The 19,490-nt window shown below is 38.6% G+C and overlaps 1 protein-coding gene across 1 annotated transcript; it reads right to left on the bottom strand.

Annotated features, from left to right (window-relative positions):
- Positions 1 to 1,542: 1,542 nt before the first annotated feature.
- PSAT1 (phosphoserine aminotransferase 1) lies at positions 1,543 to 17,573 on the bottom strand. Its single transcript, XM_005492405.4, has 9 exons — positions 17,384 to 17,573; positions 15,207 to 15,267; positions 14,331 to 14,400; positions 13,011 to 13,216; positions 11,393 to 11,565; positions 10,187 to 10,356; positions 6,437 to 6,565; positions 3,798 to 3,935; positions 1,543 to 3,174 (listed from the first exon to the last, which is right to left on the bottom strand). Exons 1-9 carry the CDS (start codon positions 17,450 to 17,452, stop codon positions 3,069 to 3,071), a joined length of 1,122 nt encoding a protein of 373 aa, XP_005492462.1. The 5' UTR covers positions 17,453 to 17,573; the 3' UTR covers positions 1,543 to 3,068.
- Positions 17,574 to 19,490: the final 1,917 nt, after the last annotated feature.

The following is a 19,490-nucleotide window of genomic DNA, read 5'->3' as shown; positions in this document are numbered from 1 at the left end:
TCTTTAATTCCTGTTTCATTCCAAACACTTACTTGAATGTCAGGAATAGGCTTAAGCTTTTTATATCCAAACATTCCTGGATATATTGAAAAATATTAAGTTACGAGTTGAAAAGAAAAAAATGGGATTAATTTAAACAGAAACAGGAAAATATAGAGCATCAGCTTACAGAAGAGCAGGACTCCCGCACACTGCTGCATGTATGAATCATTTCTCTCCACTGGAATTACTAGTTAAACAAGGATGTGGCAATCCAGACTTCCAGTTCTTATTTAAGTCTTGCCTGGCCTACAGATGTTAACTACCATAGGAAGTTCTTATTGTAAACAACTGACAGGAATCTCTGGGACATTATACCTTCCTGAAGGACAGTCGACACCTGGACTAAAGCATCCGTCACTGAACACTGCAGATACAGAGGGAGCATGCAACTTTCTCCTTTTAGGCCAGGTCTGGGAAAGACAGTGGCCAGAGACTTTTTTACTACAAAGGAGAATGCTAGAACGTGCTTTTGTGAAATCAAGAACAAGAGCTAGGAGATAGAGATGATTCATAGAAAAGGAATTCAAAGAATTGTTCATTGAAGAACTTGTCTTATGATTCCCTCTCCATTTGGGCCAACTCAGGTGAGACCAGTATTTTCTTTATTTTTTAACACCTTTTAATGTCTTCAGAGTATTCATATCACACCAAAAGAGCCCTGCTTCCAAACACTGAAATTACTAACCCAGTTTGTAAGTGCTGATGAGAAAAAAAGACCAGGAGTCTCAGCAACAGGTTGCTGAAATTCCTCCTACAAATCTGATATGGGAGAATCAGGATTTAGCTGTCCAGAAGGGCTCAAAACCCCAAATACAGACAAACAGCTTGACAGGCTAGAATTGCTGTATGGATAAGTCTGAAACAAACCTCAAGTAAATAATTTATTCAGAACGTGCTTCTGTATTCCCTGTATTCCCCTTACTTGATATTCAATCTACCATTGTCTGCTTAATGCAGTCTTCACTCTGTATTTTATTTATACAAGATTTTTGCCTTACTGAGTTAAAAAAAATTGACAAGATGCTAGGCACAATTCAGAAGCAGCAAGAAGTTCCTTGTCAGACTCATGAATCAGCTGCACAAATCAGCGCAAGCTTTTCTTGTAAACACACACAAAAGCATGCTTGCTAAGAGGAATGCAAGGCTACTATAAAATGCAAAGGTTGGCTGTTTTTTAGAAAGAGATAAGCTAGAGTTACAGCTGCAAGCAAGTACAAAACACTCAGAAAAATAAATTTATAAAATTAAAAAGCTTAATATGGAATCCAAATTAGATATTTGTAATTGGCAGAGCAAAAAGGGTTCTTTAAGCATTCATAATAATACTTTTGTTTCTATGGCTCCTATAGGAAAGACTCTTCTTGCACAGAAATAAAACATACAGGAGGGAAGCTTGCTTTTTAGGGAAAAGGAGTATACCAGAATCTAAAATTCTAACACACATTAGTCTTGATTTTCATCCTGAAAATGACAAAAATCAAAAAGTTTCAAACACAATGGTACTTCACATCATGATATGATTAGATTTTATTTTTTTCACATAATTTACTTACTTTGAGTAACACTAAGTTGACAGAAATCTCCAAATAGTAGTCTTAAAATGATGATTTTTCACATAGGAATGTAACTCAACCCTAGCACATTCCATTGACTTGTTCTGAGATTCCATCAACAAAGGGATAGTACATCATTATTATTAATAAATTGTTACCACTGTACTGACGTTACACAAAAATTAAAAAAAAAAATGAAATCCCCATTGTGTGCCAAAGAGTTTAGTCTGAAACCAGCTGTAGCAATACTAAACACTCTGACAATAGCAGATAGCTTCTACACTAGTTAAAGTAGGAGATTAAAGTCAATATATGGACATTGGCAGTAAAGTCACAAGCTGAGATAAAAGAATAACTCAAGGGTTCTACAAGAGGAGATCCTCTGAAAATCTTTGTATAACCACAGTGACCTCTCTAGCCCAGGGTATCAAAGTGTGCAATAAGCTACAAGGACCAAGTGAGAAAGTGGGACCAAAATTACACTGCAGTGTCAGGAAAAGGCAGAGAAGACTATTATTTACTCCAGCTGGACAAAGTTCCACATATAAAAGGCTACACAACTGAAAGAATGAAAAGGTAGAACAAACACTGGAGCAAGTAGAGAGGGTAAACACTTAAGAAGTCTGCTGCACTTAGGGCTCAAAGTCAGTGCACAGAAAGTCACAGGCTCATTGAGTGGAATACAGCAATCCAGTCTGGCACTAGGTTAACAAATTAAAAGAAACTTTTTTGCAGTAGCAAATATGCATGCCCAAAAGTAACAATAACAACCTAGGAGTTTAATATACAAAATGCATAGAGAAATAAAAAACATCTTAGAAATTGATTTAATCAGACTCATGAATCCCAGGTTTAAACTAATAAATGCTAGTAGGAAAAAAGGCCCAGTCCTGCAGACCTTAACCACAACTAATTGCAATGGAAATGAAAGTACTTTGTAGCATTGGAGCAGTAGTTGAAAGGCCAGATTCTCAAGTTAGGCATGCTGGTGTTAACTCTTAAGTACTACTGGTGTTACACTGTTGGAATATACCCCATAAATCAATTAGATGTCTTTAGAGGCTGTGTCAGTTTACCTTCATTATGCAGTCAGAGAGTATTTGTAAAGCATTACAGACAGCTTATGACAAATTTAGCTTCCTGAATTTTACTAAAAAGGAGGCATTGCTGAAGTCACTTGTAACTAGAATTGAAAAAGACTCAGATCCATACAATCTTAAAATGTTATTCATGTTTTAACCACACATTTTCAAATTTTTCAATCAATCATGATCACTCTGGGGATCCTCAGCAAAGCCAAAGTTGCCACATCACTGCAAGACTGGGCCTCTGTTCCATTCAGTTAATTAATATTGTTACAGGAACTAAAAGAAAATAAAACTTGTGCGCTACAGCTGTGCAGTACCACAGTCATGTTAAAACCCTTTAGCTTTTATTTCATAGATGTGCAGCATGGCTCTAACCCATGGGCATTTATGACTGATGCATCTGCATGAAGCTTCTCATGAATGTTGCAAGCTTCTGAACATCTTCTACAGTCACTGCATTATATAAAGAGGCACGGATTCCTCCCACAGACCTGAATTGCAAATAGGAGAGAAAAAAAAAAAAGAAAGAACCAGAAAAGTTTTGTATATTCTAAAAAAAGACATTAGTAGCAGTCACAGACATTTAAATCTATTCCTACTCTAAAATTATAAAATTCACATTTATGTGCATGGGAAGCAATATTTAATTCTTCAAGGCAGGCTTGCAGTCTAGAGAAGCTTAGTATTTATTAGTTATTTACTGCTCCAAAGCTGTAGCCCAATAACATCAAAAAACTAATCCCACAAACACTACTGAACATTGGAAAGAACTCTTGCAACCAGGCAGACAAGCCATCTGAGACATTTTATACACTGATACAATCTGACCTCAAAAGATATCTTTGGCATCTGCACAGAGACAGATTTGCAGAAGAGAGCAGAATTCATGATAAAGCTCTCTGAAGCCCCCCCCCACTTCACCTAGGCAGTAGCTGAGCCACCAGCAATCTCTGATTACAATCTCTAGACTGCTCATCTCAAGTGTTGCCAAACCAGTATGAGGAGCAGCTTATGCGTGAGAAAGGTTGGCAAGTCAATGCACAATGCCTGATGCTGTACCACTGCAGGAACAGATTTCTCTGCACAGCACAGAGACTACTTGACTAATACTTACCGATGTCCTTTCAGAGATATCATGTTAAGTTCCACAGCTTTCTCAAGGAATTTCTTTTCCAGGGCTTCATCGCCCTTGACACTGCCAATGCGGAAAGGTACATTCATTCTGCTTCGGCTCTTTCTCTCCACTGGACATCTAGAAAGGTTGCAGAACGTAATGCTTAACCCACTTTGTGCTAAATTTGTATTTCAGCTACATGCAGTTTGAGAAATGAATAATCACACCTGTTTAAAACCGTAATCAATCCTTCACAACCAAAACTGTCATTACTTTCTGTGAAAGACAGCAACCTTCCTTTTTTAACCAAGTACAATAATGGAACTGGTAAAGTGGAAGGCTTATTAACCCTTCCTGACACACTCAGAATTGTGCCAGGGGAACAGACACAAGGCTTGTATACAGACCAAATTAAATTTTAAATAAATAAATAAAAATTAATAAACAGTTACTTTGGCTAGGTGAGGTAATTACAGGGAATTTTGACTAAGTCTAAAGCAGTTTCTTCTCTTCCTCTTTGAAGATTGACTTCTCAACTAGCCAAAAGTGCTGCCAGAATTATACTCAGCTAAACAGAACTAAAGGAAATACAAGAACACAGCATAAAAAAATTTTCATAGATATTAGAAACTTCTGTTAGTGACTTCAGTGCACCTTCTAAATTAACATTACTCAGAATCACGAAGCAAAGAAGAGGTATCTCTAGAACAAATCTTGCAGTGCATACATGGCCACAGCATTACAGGAGATGCATCACAACTCCTTAATTTCCTAAAAATTTATCTGAAGTGAAAAACTCAAGATCTGTGTAATTTCTCTACAACTATTTCGTGAAGCTAAGAAATTATAGAGGAGGAAAAGAAGATTTAAATATCTTTTTTAGTATTTCTGCTTATAAAGGAGATCTGAAGCCTTCAGGTTTATTTTTTTTCTAAGTCTGATGATGTAGATTCTTGCAGACATTCAATATAAATGAGTGTTCATAAACTGCAAGTGGATTTCATACCTATTATTATGCTAATTGGAAATAGCATAGTGAGAGAGAATGAGTATCATTCTTTTTAGCTCCTCTCTTGTTCCTTTGTCCAGATGTCCCCATGATGAAAAGAAAAGAAAAATCCATCATAACACCTGCTGGTGCAAATCTTCTACTTCAGGTTCAACCAGGAAAATAATGTTCAAAAAGGCATATGCTTCTGAGCACTCCTATATTGGAATTACTGCAGCCATGCTTTAGTTTTAGAATATACAGTTGCTACTAGGCAATCTGATGTAATTCAGTGCACAGACATTGAAAAACAAACTACAAATGACACAGAGCACTTCATGGAAGAAAGGTTCCATTTGCTAAATGGCTTGTCACATGGCTTACTCAGGGAAGCACGCCACAGATTAAATGCCACGTTACAGCTGGGAAGGCAGCTTCAAATTAAACCTCCCTTTAAGTTATAGACACAATTTAAAAATTCACAGTCTTAACTGTATTGCTTAGGAAGCTGCATACAGCTCAGTTAGTGAAGCTTGTTCTGCTTTCCCAGCTGACTATTTACCATCCAATTTGCATTGCATTTCCCACTCGTTGCCTTACAGACCAACTTGCCAGATACAGATTTCTGTTTGTCACAAAATGTTTTTTTCAAGGCTTCATTTGCTTACTGACGTCTGTGAAAAACCCCCAGGATCTCCCTGGAGTAGGATCACAATCCTGATCATGGTGATACTAAAGGGAAAGTTGTTTTCATTAACTAAATTAATAAGAGGAGTGTATTAAATATTATGATGAAACTTTATCCCTGACAATTATGACTGCAGACAGCTTTAATTTAAAATCCAAATTTAATTTGCTCTATCCTAACTGGGACTTGAAAGTAAATTAGGTCCCCACACTGTTGCTTTTACCCTGAAGGTGAAAGAAAATATTTTGCAGTTTCATGGTCAATTAGTAGTCTGAACTTGGCAAATAATAAAATTATTACAGTACCAGCTTTTAACTATGCACAGGTCCTATGAGCTCAAAAGTACCTGGCTATTCTATGTAAAATTCAAGAGGGTTAAATCTGCTTTGGAAAGCCAGCAAAAATAACTGAAGAAAATCAACTGTGCATAAAGTACATAAAGAAAATGTATTCCATTTTGAGGTCTGATCTTTCTATTTTACTTCAGGAAGTGTTTCAGAACTTAACATAATTAGCAATAAAAATGTTCTGCTTACCAGAGACAAAGCAGAGTCTTTGACTCCTGGAAGGTGGTAGGCAAAATACAAGGCAAAGGGGTCTCTACAATTTCTTACAGGCAATTTTCTCTGTTTTGGTCTACATGCCACCAAGAGATTCCATAAGCATACAAACCAGCATCTGCCTATCTGTTCTTTGTATACTCTTCTCCCACGCTTCTGTTTTGTTCAGTTTAGAATACGTTTTAAGTAGGGTTCACTACTAATCAACATGATAAGTTGAAATAACTTCCTACTGGAATGAGACTTATCTTTGGACAGTTACCAAGTGAATAGTTCACTCAAATGGTATCTCTAGGAGTCCTCAAAAAAGGTGACTTCAAAAATACAATTAAACTCTCAAAATTTATGAATGTTTGGTTATGTAGCAAATATTGAAGCAAAGAGGAAAAGCATAGGAACTTACGAATAAAATCCATTAGATTTGTCTATAATATCATAAATCATCCGTGACTTGATTAAACTGTGTTTATCCATAGCTGCAGCTCCACCATTATTCTTTATCCATTCCAGTACCAATCCCATGATATAAATACTGCAAAAGGAAAGAACATTTTTCAGTGAAATTATTCAAACAGGAAAAAAATAAGTCTTGTCTAATAGTTCACAAAATCTTTCAGTAACACAATGCCGTGTTTGATTTAAGGGCACTTAAGACTAACAAATCAAAACCTAGACTATTTTACAAGTTATGACAACTCAGATAATGTTTTCTGTACACAAGACAAAATATCCTGAAATTCAAATGTCACACATATCTGTTGGACCCATTTTAATCCTTTGCACCATAGAAGGACATGCTTTCTGCAGCCCAGGGCTCCCAAAGACATCCCCAGACACGCTGCATGCGCTGCCAATTCATTGCCTACTCAACTGCCTCTCAGGTCCTGCCCAGAAGGACTACACAACTGCCTAGTGGGAGCCAGATTCAGCAAAAAAGTTAATAGCATTTGCCCTGTGCAGCTGCTCTAGCAAAAATGCAGGAGTAAATCTCAAATACATGTATATTAATATGCCAGAAATGTAACCATATTTTCACAAATGTTAAAAATAAGAACTCTAATCCCATGTCTGTCTACAAAGACCTTTTGGCCACATGAACAGTGAAGTTTGGTGAAACAAATTATGATGTATCACACTTGACTGTTACCAGTCAAGTTCTTAGTAGAGATCTGGAAGCCTACTGGCATCAGATCTCTGGTCTGATCAACATGGCTTGAGACCAAGAATTTCAATGCTAGTCACTAAGTGCAACACAAAAAATCCTTAATGCCTTTTGCCTTTGTGCTTTTGCTACAAAACTCAGCTTGTTCAAGTTCAGACATTTCCCACGACTGCAACAATTTACATAAAAACCTGCTCACAAGTTTTTATGGCCTATATCCAACAAGTTCATTCTTATGAATCCCCTCATTAATGATTCCAGGGGAGTGCTCAGAGAACATTACCTTACAAGTTTCCCTAACACATATCTAGCAGGAGGCTGTTTAAAATTTTGCTGCTTTTTATTTCTAAAGGGATGCCAGTACCAAATCCTTGAACACTTCCAAAAAGCTGCAGAATAACCAAGATTACAGACTGCCATTTATAGGAAGTATGTTACTGCACTGAGAGCACAATCTTGCCACATTTATGACAGGACACTATCAACTATTCCAGTGTAAATTATTTAAGTGAAGTATAGACTATGCCCTTGGCAAATATACAGAGCCACATTCACTTCTTGCCCTCACTTCCTTGAGCAAAACTTTTTGGACAAGTGAATTCCTGGAAGCCATCCTTAGAACCATTCACAAAACCCCAGACAGCTAAAACCCTTTATCCTTCCTTTACATCAATCAAAATAATGTTTCTGGAACAACTTTAAGCGCAAAATGCATTTCAGAGCTTGCAAATGAGATTTTTATAGCAAATTCATTGTTAATTTTAGCTAAACAGATTAGGGTCAAAGAGTCAACTACGTAGTGCCATGAGGTTAAAGCCATTAGCATCACCCTAATTTAATTTAACATTTTGCTGAAATAGCTTTTGCAAATTCAGTTAATATTTCCTGCCTGTTTGCCAGCAAACCATTAACAAGTGCAAGGAAAAGAGTACAGAAAAAGAGAACTAAGAAGCTTTGCCAGTTCCTTAAACTGGAACAGGCAGCTAGGGCCAAGCCAAACAGACGTGCATCCTGCCAACATTTCAGTCTGTTCCATTCTGTATTCTGGAGCGTACTCCAATGTGAGTCTGTAGCATGAAGTGAAATCCAGCAAGACAGCGATGAGAAAGGAGAAACTGTTAGTTCAACTTTATTTTCAGTTCCCTTTACCACCCACTACTCTGTTAAGGCTACTGTCAGATACTGAGTAACAACTAAAGCAGCACTTTCTTTTCACAGGTTCTTTGCAATGGCTAAAATAAGGCTGCAGAATTTGATTTGTTTTGCTTTTCAAATCAGAGGAACAACACTGTGTCCAAGTACTCAGATTAAGCAGAACTTCAGTTTTTCAAATGGAAATAGCTTTGTACTTGGAAAACATGAATGGCTGGATTTAAAACCTGGCATATTCAAGTATACAGTGTCCAAAAACAGTATGTGTGACTTGGCAGTCAGGCACATAATCGATCATGAAATAGAGGTTTCATCAAGCACTGGAAAAGACATACATCCTGCCTATGCTACAAAGCTACATTGAGCAGACCAAAATCTGGAAATATTGAATAGCTAATTCTTACTGGTGTACCCAGCCAACAGGGCAGACAGGCTGCCAGTAAGAATGCATAATTACAGCACTACATACTGTAGAGTATGCACACAACTTGGGGGAACAAGTTCTGCACTGTAACATCTGGCATAAACAAATGTTCACTAGATTTAGTGTTCTGTTGAGAGAGATAGCTGCTCCTATGTCATGGCAATGGTACACTGCAGTGACAATCAGCAGATTCAGAGATACCTAAATTGAGTAAAATTTGAAGTGATACTAATTGTAGTGATGGAATTAAGTTACAGGGTTTATGTATGAGAATCACAGAACGTTGGGTCTGTACAGTAAGTGCATTTAACTTGTGTTGGAGATCATTGCAACCTAACTTTGCCATTCTGGAACATGCAAACAAACTATAAGAGCTGAGACTAATTATCAGTATAAAATTTCATTACGAAACTATCCTGAAAAGGGAATCTTTATTTTCAAAGTAATTTTAAAAGCTTCTGGGGAAAAAATGATAATTAGACAGAAGATTTTCTCTAAATACTCATTTCAAAGGATGCTGGCATAAAAACTCTTCAGGATAAGAATGGGTAGATACTACTAGCTCAACAGCTAAGCATGCTAGTAGCAAAGCACCATTTCACTAGTTATCAGAAGCTACAAGATAGCTACAATTTAAAAAAGCAAGGTATAGTCTGATCTGCTTCTTGCATAATGAAATCATCAACCACATGGCAATTTTATGATTTTGATTGCTAGCAATGTTTATAAAGCTAGATAAATTTTATCTTTGGATGTCAAACCAAACACTGAGATGGCGTCAAAGAATTATGCAAAACTTTACAAGAGTAAAAGCAAAGCAGCTACTAAAATGGCTTTTAAAAAGTTCTTATGCATTTTCATTTCAAAACCAACAGTAGTGAAAGATGTAGAAAGAACAAGAAATATTTTAAAATATTAAAAGAATACATATATTCTTGTAATATCATACACTATTTAAAACTTTAATCACAATATTATTTACCATTTTCCAGTAAAGAAAGTCAGTGGGGATCTGGAGGTTCAAATGCTCAGAACAATGTCAAGAAGAAATTAAATCAAACTATATTTGGATCAAGAAGCAAGTCTAAGTGCCAAATTACCTCCTTGCAACTGACTAGTGCTGTGCTCGTGTAAACCAGAACTGCATCCCGAAACTTCTACAATGGAGCTATGACATATAATATTAACTTTGAAAAAGGCTACATCTTCTGTGGCTGATTCGCAGCAGGCAATGCAAAGCCTACTGGTCGCACAGCCGGACATTTCCCATGCTCTCACAGGAATCACGTGAAACACCCCAAGGTATCGGTGGCTTGAGGGCAAACAGGGAACTTTGGAAGCTTTTCTGGACAAGAGCGGCAGGTGGCAGTGCGGCAGCTTTCTGATAAAGGATATCACACAGCAGGCTGAGTTACCTGTAGCAAGGCGGAGTGTTATACAATGAGCTATTTGCTGCCTGCGTTTTGTAATCCAGTACAACAGGGCATTCCTTCAGTGCAAATCCCAGCAAGTCCTCACGTACTATTACAACAGTAACTCCAGCACAGCCAACATTCTTCTGAGCACCGGCGAAAATCACACCAAACTTTAAAAGGAAGAAGAAAAGAACTTGGTAAAATGCATTCACTTGTAGATCTCATTACTGAGTAATACCCCAGGCACACTAGTCAGCTGAACAGAGAATGTGTTGAAAATTAGCAAGTTGTAGGTTAAAAGAAGAGTTAGCAGAAGTTCTGATTTGAAAGTGCACTTACACCTACTCAGCTGAGGAAGATAATCACAAATTTCACAACTGTTTGCTAAATGTTTATTTAATAGCTGCAAATAATTCTCAAGGCAGCCTGTTGCAATTTCACACTACTCCAAGCAAATTTACTAAAAACAAATCCCTACACAGTTAACACTATTTTCAATCCATCTGGAGTTTCAGAACAATCATCATAAAATTCACCTGTACAAAGAGGCAGATCAGGAAAGGCCAAGTTGAATGCATTAACAACTACTCCATTTTGCTACACACAGGTAAGAAAGGTCAAACATGCTGCTTCACTAGTCAGTAACACTTCTACAAATTGTATACTTTACAAACATAGTAACTGCCTATGTTCTGCTCCTGTACTATCTGTGAAACAGACACCATAATCATGAGGTAGAGGAAGCTTTAGGAGCTTAAAAGAGGTTACGGATTTTTCATGACAGAGGCAGGATTCAAAAACTTATTAACAGTACCGTGCTGTAGCCATACACTATCTGCAGGCTAAATATTATTTAGAAAATATTTATTTTAGCTGTTATTTTCTTTTAGCAGGTATTTTCTTCATCAGTGAAGATCACACAGGAGATAAATAATCTTGGGCAACTATTTACATGAACAATGTCAACATAGTTCAGTATGTTTTTATGAGAAAAAGGAAAACAGACATTGAAATCTCAAACCTGAAATGTCAACACTTCTATCTATCATCAGACACTCAATTAACAAAGCACGACTTCCTTAATTTCACCACTCAGCATCTCTAGCTGAGATGCCGAGACATTCAAATCCAGACATTTCAAAGTGCTTCACTATATGCATTAAATTTTGAAAATGCTTTGTGCAGTCACTATGTCCAATTGTTTACCTTGGAAACATCCACAGGTTTGGACAGGAAGTTTGATGACATATCACAAACCAAGACTGCTCCTTTGACATCAGGTACAAAGTCAAACTCCACACCATGAACAGTTTCATTAGCACAATAATACACATAAGATGCATCCGGATTAAGATTCCAAGTGCTTGGATCAGGAATGCCTAAGAGCCAAAAAAGAAACCCAGAGGTCACAAGTAACTTTCTTGGCATGCAGTTTTACCTGAACATGAAACTTAAGCGTAAACCAAGAACAAATTTGCCATACAGACTATTAATCATGTTGTTCCCAGGAAGATAACGTATCTGCAAAGTCAATACAACAGCGCATTCCCAAAATTTCCTGGTGAGACATCATTACGTTTGCAAAACTTTTTGATTTTCACCCCCTATTCTTCAAATTATTTTCCTCCCATTGCAATAGCAGACTACAAACTACGGGCCTAGAGATTCAAAACAGCATTTCAGAGGAATTCAGACACTAAGTCCAAGAATCTTCCTGCTGCCTCTGGAATCACTGAAACATCCAAATTCTCACTGACAAAGTTCTCTAAAATTCTGTTTCTGTGCAATCCCAGAAGCATTTAAGTCTTGCCCAAGCTCAACAAACACAAGGTCACCCACCTTTCTCCCATTTTAAGCTTTGCAACTGATTTACAAAGCTAAGATCTCCTCTGTCAACAGGCAATATACAGGCATGTCCTGACAGCACAGAACAGGTTTGGCATAAACCTGTTGCTCTCCCTTTCTTTTCTCCTCCAGGACGTGACGGGAGGTGGAGGGAAGGGTGGGAGACGGTACCATTGCCTCCATCATTATTTACTGGCTCTCCTCTTATCTAAAGCTATGAAGCGATGAATTACACTCCCCCAGACCGGAAAGTTGTAGCTTCAATTCCTTCCTGTGCCTCACAGAATATAAACTTACTTTCCAAGTTAGTGCCCTAATTGCCAGCTAATACACTAACTTGTATGGGAATATTCTTTGTCTTCTTCCCACTCTTTTTAGTTCAAGTGCTGTAATTTGGACCAGAGGGAAGAAAAATGAGCAAAAGTAGCAGGAGTAGAAATAGAACTCATGTATTCCTGGCTCCAAGAATTATTTATGTATATTCAGTGACACATTGGTGGGAAAGATAATAATTTAGGAAACCTTAAAAGTGGGTAAGAGAATTCAGGTCTCCCATGTCCTGGGTCAACAAAGTTAAAATCTCAAACCTGCTTCTGAATTTTAGAGCATTCTTGTTACTGAGTGTACATGAAATTGAAATATCTCACAATATCCCTGTGAATAGCTTAAGAACTCAGTTAAATATTAAAAAAGACCTGAGTGAGCCCAGACAATTTCCCTACTTAGACACTTTTGTCTTGACACTTATTTTCTGGCATCTGCTCAGCCCCACTTCACCATTTTTTTCTGGTGGAAAATGTTAAGCCATTAAATAAATCTGCCAGTGTTGAACAAAGAGGGGCATGGCAGACATTCTTTCGAGTGCTGGGCAGTCAACTCTAGTTAACATTCAACAGCCCAACAGCAACATTGGATCTGTTTTTAGAGCGATTCTAAAAGCTAAGCATTCACATGGACGCAGATGCAATCATCAACTTACTTGTATATGCTCCTAGTTTGGGATGGACGATATTTACTTTGGCATACTTCTCTGCTTCTTTAGCTGCTTTTGCTGACCAGCCTCCAGTAACCACATAATCTGCCTGTCTTGCCTCCTTTAAACCAATAAGGTTAAGCGGGACTGCACTGAACTGAGCAGATCCACCTCCTTGAAGGAAAATAACTTTGTAGTTGTCCGGTATATTTCTGCATAAAAGAAATAACCATTTATGTTACTCTCAGGTTACACAGGATGCACACAACTTGATATTACGCATTTAACTGTAACTGAGGAAGAATGCTGCCATTTTAGAAGACTCTTTGCCTAGAGGTTAGATCAATCCCACTAACTTACCTCAGCACTGGTCTTGAGAAACAGCTTGTTTAATAAATATTAAATATTTAATAAATATTAAATATTTAAAAATTTAAGAGTACATGCTATGAATTTTAGTGATTCCTGAAAAAAAGCTTCCAGCCCTGGCACTGCATGAAACAAACTCACTCCTGAGTAGCTGTACACACAGACTTGAGAGATATTCCATCACAATTAATGCTGACTTTTAATTTATCTATTGGAAGCATCATGACTTTTCTGTCATGAAGTCACCAAAGTGCTTACAGTAGCACTCAGCTCTGAGACCCTTCAATTTGAAACTGCAACAATACAGTGAAGTATACATGCAGAGCAAGTGCAATAAAGAGTTGCTCATACAATCACAAAAATTAGATATCCAAATTATTCATTGAAATTCCTTTGTCAATGATTCTGGCTGGACTGAGGGTCAAGCATTTGTGTTAATGGCTGACATTATTAACTACTATGAGAACAGTAATTCTAATCCATTATATATTCATTTCAATTTTTTAAAAATGTGTCATGCTACGAGTAGGAAAAGGGCTCTTGCTTGGTGATTCTAACACTGATCCACAGAGCTTTGTTAATAAAATAGGACTTATGGACAACGTTCAGATCGCACTTATACCACCAGAGAACTGATTTTTATTGTTTGCACTTATTTCTTTTAGTTCATGTCCTTCATTAATTCTATGAAGGTGACAAAAGCCAAAATTTCAAAACAAACTCAGCTAGACATGTAAAACACATCATAACCTAATTAAAATCCATTGTCACATTCAAAAACATAAGCATCAAATTTACATATAAGAAGATGGATGTCCTCCTCAAAGTTATTACTCTACAACACACTCATGAAAAACACCACCAAAGAGGTGCTTTCAAGGACAGGTCTCCATGTCAGACATTAGTGATGCAACTAGCACATGCATAACAAAAATAAGCAGAAAGTAATTCACTTACAGCAATTCGCGCATGAGATTTTCAGTTGTATTTAGAATTTTTGTGAAATCTGAAGACCGATGGCTCATTTCTTTGGTGGAATAGAGAGAAGAAATAACATGAAGATGGTAATACATGAATTTGATTTTAAAATCGTGTTAAGCTTTAAACCTTTTACACTGTGGACCCAAAATGTCTGAAGGTTGTCCTTCCCAGTTCCTACTCTCTTTAAGTACATAAAAACTACTAAATTCCCACGGAAGACTCATACCTGCAGTCTTGTCCAGACACAGGCAAATCCCATTCATCGACACTTGGCACCCGTATGACCTTATTACCAACAGGAACAACCATATGTGTGGGTAAAAAAATAATCTCTAGAAAGATTTCATTCTTCCTCATGCTAAGAACCTTCTCTGCTGCTAATGCTGTAAGAAGTATATAATAAAGCACAGGAGAAGTACAGGTTTTGTTCTCTTACCTTTAGCAAGGCTTCTTCACACAGTAAAGCTAATTAAACATTAAAGACAATTACACAGTAATTCCTTCTAAATCCATAGGCTGTCTTCTACGTGTAAGTGTACAATTTAAACATTAATCTGAATTGTGCAAAGACAGCTGCACGTTCTACTTTTAGCAACTAATAATATGCTCACCATCTTGATGATAAATCGTTTGTGCAACTGGGCTGAAAAGCCAGCCAGCAGGAGAGCACTGCTTTCCTAATGGGAAGGATGCTATACATTTATGTGGTATCTATACACCTATATGGTATCTATACACATCTGTACAGATACACAGGTATTAGAAACTGAGCCAAAAAGACCAGGAAGTCTTATTAAACAATTCAGTTAAACAACAAAATAATGAAAAATGTAGATTTTTTAAAAGTCTTACCAAGAACACTTATACCAAGTCCTTTGTAGTCCACCAATTCTTTCTGTGCTTCTAGTAACACCTATCAAAATAAAAAAAAATCCAGAAATAAATTAAGGGAATCTTCCACTATCTGGAGTCTCTGATGCATCATGCCTATGCTAGCTGCCCCATACTGCAATAACCTGACACTCGTCAAGTGAGAGTAACAGAAGTATAGTTACCAATACAATTTTGCTGTACCTCCTAGCAGCTTAAGGCTTTTCATAAGATAGCAAATTTAAATAATATGCTTGTTGTGGAGACCATGTTGTAAGTTATTATTTCAAATGCTACATTTCCAGATTTCTAGCAGTTGAATGGAACTCTTGGAACTCTTACATCTAATGTTTGCATACATACTCTTTCTAAGCATGCATCCTAAACACTCACTCCCACCACTCCATCCTGTGTCCTTTCACTTGACTTGTGCAAATAGGACAACCAAAGTATTGAAGAAAACATAACAAGAAAGATCAGCTTGGGGAATTGGATATCTCAAACTGAGCCAGCATGACAATGACTGGTTTCACCAAACCAAGTTCCATACTTTCTGAAGACAAGCCTCCATCTTATGAGCAGTTAAGAAAGAAGTTAAGCAAAATTTTGAGACAACCAAAAAAACCAGGTCACCAGCCAAGCAGTGCTTCAGCCATCCTTTTTTTTTCTGCCATCTCCCCTAGCTTTTAAATATGAAGAAAGTAGCAGGAGATTCTAACCACTGGATTTGCAGCTTCTGATTTTGGTAAATTCTTGTCTGAGAGCCAGAACAGTCTTGGCTGCTCTTAAAGGAAGAAGAGGGAGCCCCAGTAGAACCAAACAAATGCTGCACGCATGCACCCTGACAAGAAACTGCACACTCTGGGCAATTTCAGGAATAAGAAATCTACCTTGCTGACCCGGTGTCTGCATGGCCTGTCAACTGTAACAGCTGGCTATCAAAAGGTCAACCAAAAGATTCTGAAGTTTTAACCACCACATTTTACAAGCAAACTTATCCATTCCAGAGAAGGAAGGAAAAAAAGTAAAGGAGAACACACAGACTGCTAGAGTAGTGCTGGCTAAACTGCTTGATAAAATCCAATTCTATCAGTAACACTCTTAATCTGAAAACCTGCACATGCCTCACAACAGACATGTATGACACACATTATAATCTATGAATTGCTCCGTTTTTTGCTTTACTGAGTCTGCATGCTTCATGGGCAGCATCAGCCCACAATCAAGAGGCATAAATCATCGAGGTGATACAGCAGTCCACACAAGAGCACTGCGTTTTCAAGAGGGTAAACAGATTAATAATAGGGAGCTCAGCTGTGCCCACCTGCACTCCTCCAAACTTAAATCCAGTTTTTAATCATCTCTGTCAGAGCTGGGTATGGAGGCAGTGCTGTGAGAGCCCCTTTGGAATCTGGAACTTGACACAGTACAACAAATTTCTTTGCAGCAAAAATTTTTGCAACCTTATCCAGAAAGGGCATATCCTCGAGAAAAGAGAAAGGAGGGAAAAGAAACACAAACAAATAAAAACAAGAAAGTTGCTCCGCAGCAAATCTGTTAATCTAAAGAATTTTTTAAAAGAATTAACACATAAAATAACAAAGAATATTATGAAGGATACTAAGAGAAGAACAACAACAACAAAAATTCCACAGCAGATAACCCTTAAACTGAGTGAGGTACGTACAGGTCGGCAGAAACCACCCCTCTCCATATGTAACTGTATAATCCATGGCTGCTGATGCAACTTTCCAGAGGGTTGAGTGTACATTATAACTTCTTATAAAAAGGCGTCTTAGGGAATTACCATGCTATTTATCAACTGACAAATTTCACACTCCACAGAGTGATCTTTGCGCGCTTTGGTCCTACCTCCCATCCCAAAACTAACGATATAGGTGCTGGTGCCATATCATCCAGCACTAAAAAAACCCCAAAAACAAAACCCTAGAGAGTATTCGAAGAACCACACTCGAGCTCGTTTGCAAAAATCCGAGTTTATCAGGGAAGCTCGTTGTAGAATGGAAGACAAGAGGTTTTGGCGCTGCGCGGGTAAACTCCGGTAATTACATTTATCCCCCTATCCCGCGCTTTGCAGCCGGAGCCCCGCGGAGAGCCGGGGCAACGAGGACACCCAGCCCCGCCGTGCCCCTACTCACGGAGCGCGGCAGCTTCGCCGGCCCGGCGCCGAAGTTCGCGACCTGCCGCCCGCCCTCCGTCGCTGCCATGCTGCCACTCCTGCCCCGTCTGCCGCAGCCGCGGCACTAGCCCCTCCGCTATAAACCCGCGGCGCTGGGGCAGGCACTTTCCACCGCTGTCCCGGCCGCCCATTGGCAGCGCTGCCGCGGCGAGGCGGCGTGAGGGGAGGCGGTGTGAGGGGAGGAGAGGCGGTGTGAGGGGAGGGGAGGCGCTGTGAGGGGAGGAGAGGCGGTGCGAGGGCCGGGCCGGGCGGGCCAGGGGGCGCCCGCGGCGCTCCGCGGGGTCCCCACAGTGGCGCGTCCCCCGCAAGCAGCGCAACGAGCCCTGGCTGATGCAGCCGCCCACGCTGAGTGGGCGTGCGGACAGACAGACAGAAAGACACAGACACACACACACAGAGAAACACACACACGCGCACACACGGTGAATGCACATCCTACTGTAACTTCCTGCCTATGCTTTTCCCCCACGCGGGTGCTGTAGCAGCGCTGGGATGCTTGTTCCCAAAGCAGTCTGGGTGAATGCGTGAGGACTTAAAAAGCAGCGACCCACAGTTACAGTGAATTTTAGGAGATCCTTCATATTTCATATGAAATGACAAGAGGCAACGGACAGAACCTGATGTACAGAAGTTCCACCTTACTTACCTTAAGAAAGAACTTAATTGTACAAGTGACCATGCACTAGAACACGTGGTCCAGAGAGGTTGTGGAGTCTCCCTCACTGGAGACAATCACCCAGGTACAATCCTGTGCAATGTATTCTAGTATGTCCCTGATAAAGCTGTGAAGCTGGAGATCACTCACTTTATCCAACCAGACCGTTTCTGTGATTCGTCTTGAAAGAGATGGGTTTACAGTACCCAGATCTATTATTTTGTGTGAACTACTTGCCTTGTAGAGTAGGAGGATCTTAGCCTTCTATAAGCCAACAAGTGTCCACATGTTGAGCAATTTCCCCAGAAAGTCTGTTGCAGGCAAATTGCTATTTAAATTTCATCAGAGAGTAAAAACAGGAGAGCTGTGAAACTTGATCACCTTCACATAATGGATAGCATAGCTTGGACTTGCCTTGAGGCTTGCCAAATCCTAGGTTAATATCCCTGAGTACTAAAGCATTCCTCCCACAGGTATCTATGGAACAGATCTGCAGCATCTTGATTATTTGAAAATACAGAGGTAGTACAACTGAACTGTTGTAATTGAGAGAAAGAGACTTTTAACTCATTCTGTTTTCCAATTGTTTCAGGCAGGGATATTCTGCCCAGGTCAGTTTTCAAAGTTATTTTAAAGGCAGTAGCAGTAAACCAATTTTGACAAAGCAAGCCATGAAGTATGACTGAAAAGAAATGGGCATTGCAGAGCCCCATAATTTCCAAGTATATTGGGCAAGATTCACAATTCTCATATGTAGCTGTATAAAGCACAGCTCTTGAACACATCAGATTGCCCAGTCCTTTCCTGTAACGCTGGCCTATTTTAGTCTCATGGGTCTTCACCAAGCTTATCATCAACATTAATCATCTGTAGAGAAAACTGCAAGTATTGATGTGTGTTATTTTGAGAATTCTGAGATGTATATAAAATACTATTTTTCATTACCAATTGTTTCACTGAAGAAATACCGACTATGTGAATTTGTTCCTTTTCCTGTCAAGCCAGGTGATACCTGGAAGCACAAAAAGAATTTATAGACCACAGCCTGATCTGGTATTTAGTTGAAAGATTTTCATCTTAAGGAAGTTGTTTTGTTCAAAAAATTGTAAACAGAAACATTGGTATTAGAGCAAAGATAACTTTCATTTCAATGATAGCTACAGCTTAAGAAAAATCGATCAAAATTGCTTTCAGACACCAGAATTCTTAAGAGATAATAGCGAATTTCACATACAACACAGGCTGGATACATTATCTTAAAACACCAAGGTATTGTTAAAGTATGTCTCACACCACAATACCAAGAACAACTGTGTTACTTCTTAGTTATAATTAAACAGAAACTACTACTGAGATCCATAACAACATAGATGTGACTAAAATTTTAATTATTTTTACTAGTATCTATAGG

This window comes from Zonotrichia albicollis, chromosome Z (assembly GCF_047830755.1).
Source record: "Zonotrichia albicollis isolate bZonAlb1 chromosome Z, bZonAlb1.hap1, whole genome shotgun sequence".
Classification (NCBI taxonomy): Eukaryota; Metazoa; Chordata; class Aves; order Passeriformes; family Passerellidae; genus Zonotrichia; species Zonotrichia albicollis.
The sequence above is the reverse complement of the archived record's forward strand: the minus strand, read 5'-3'. Positions and strand labels throughout refer to the sequence as shown.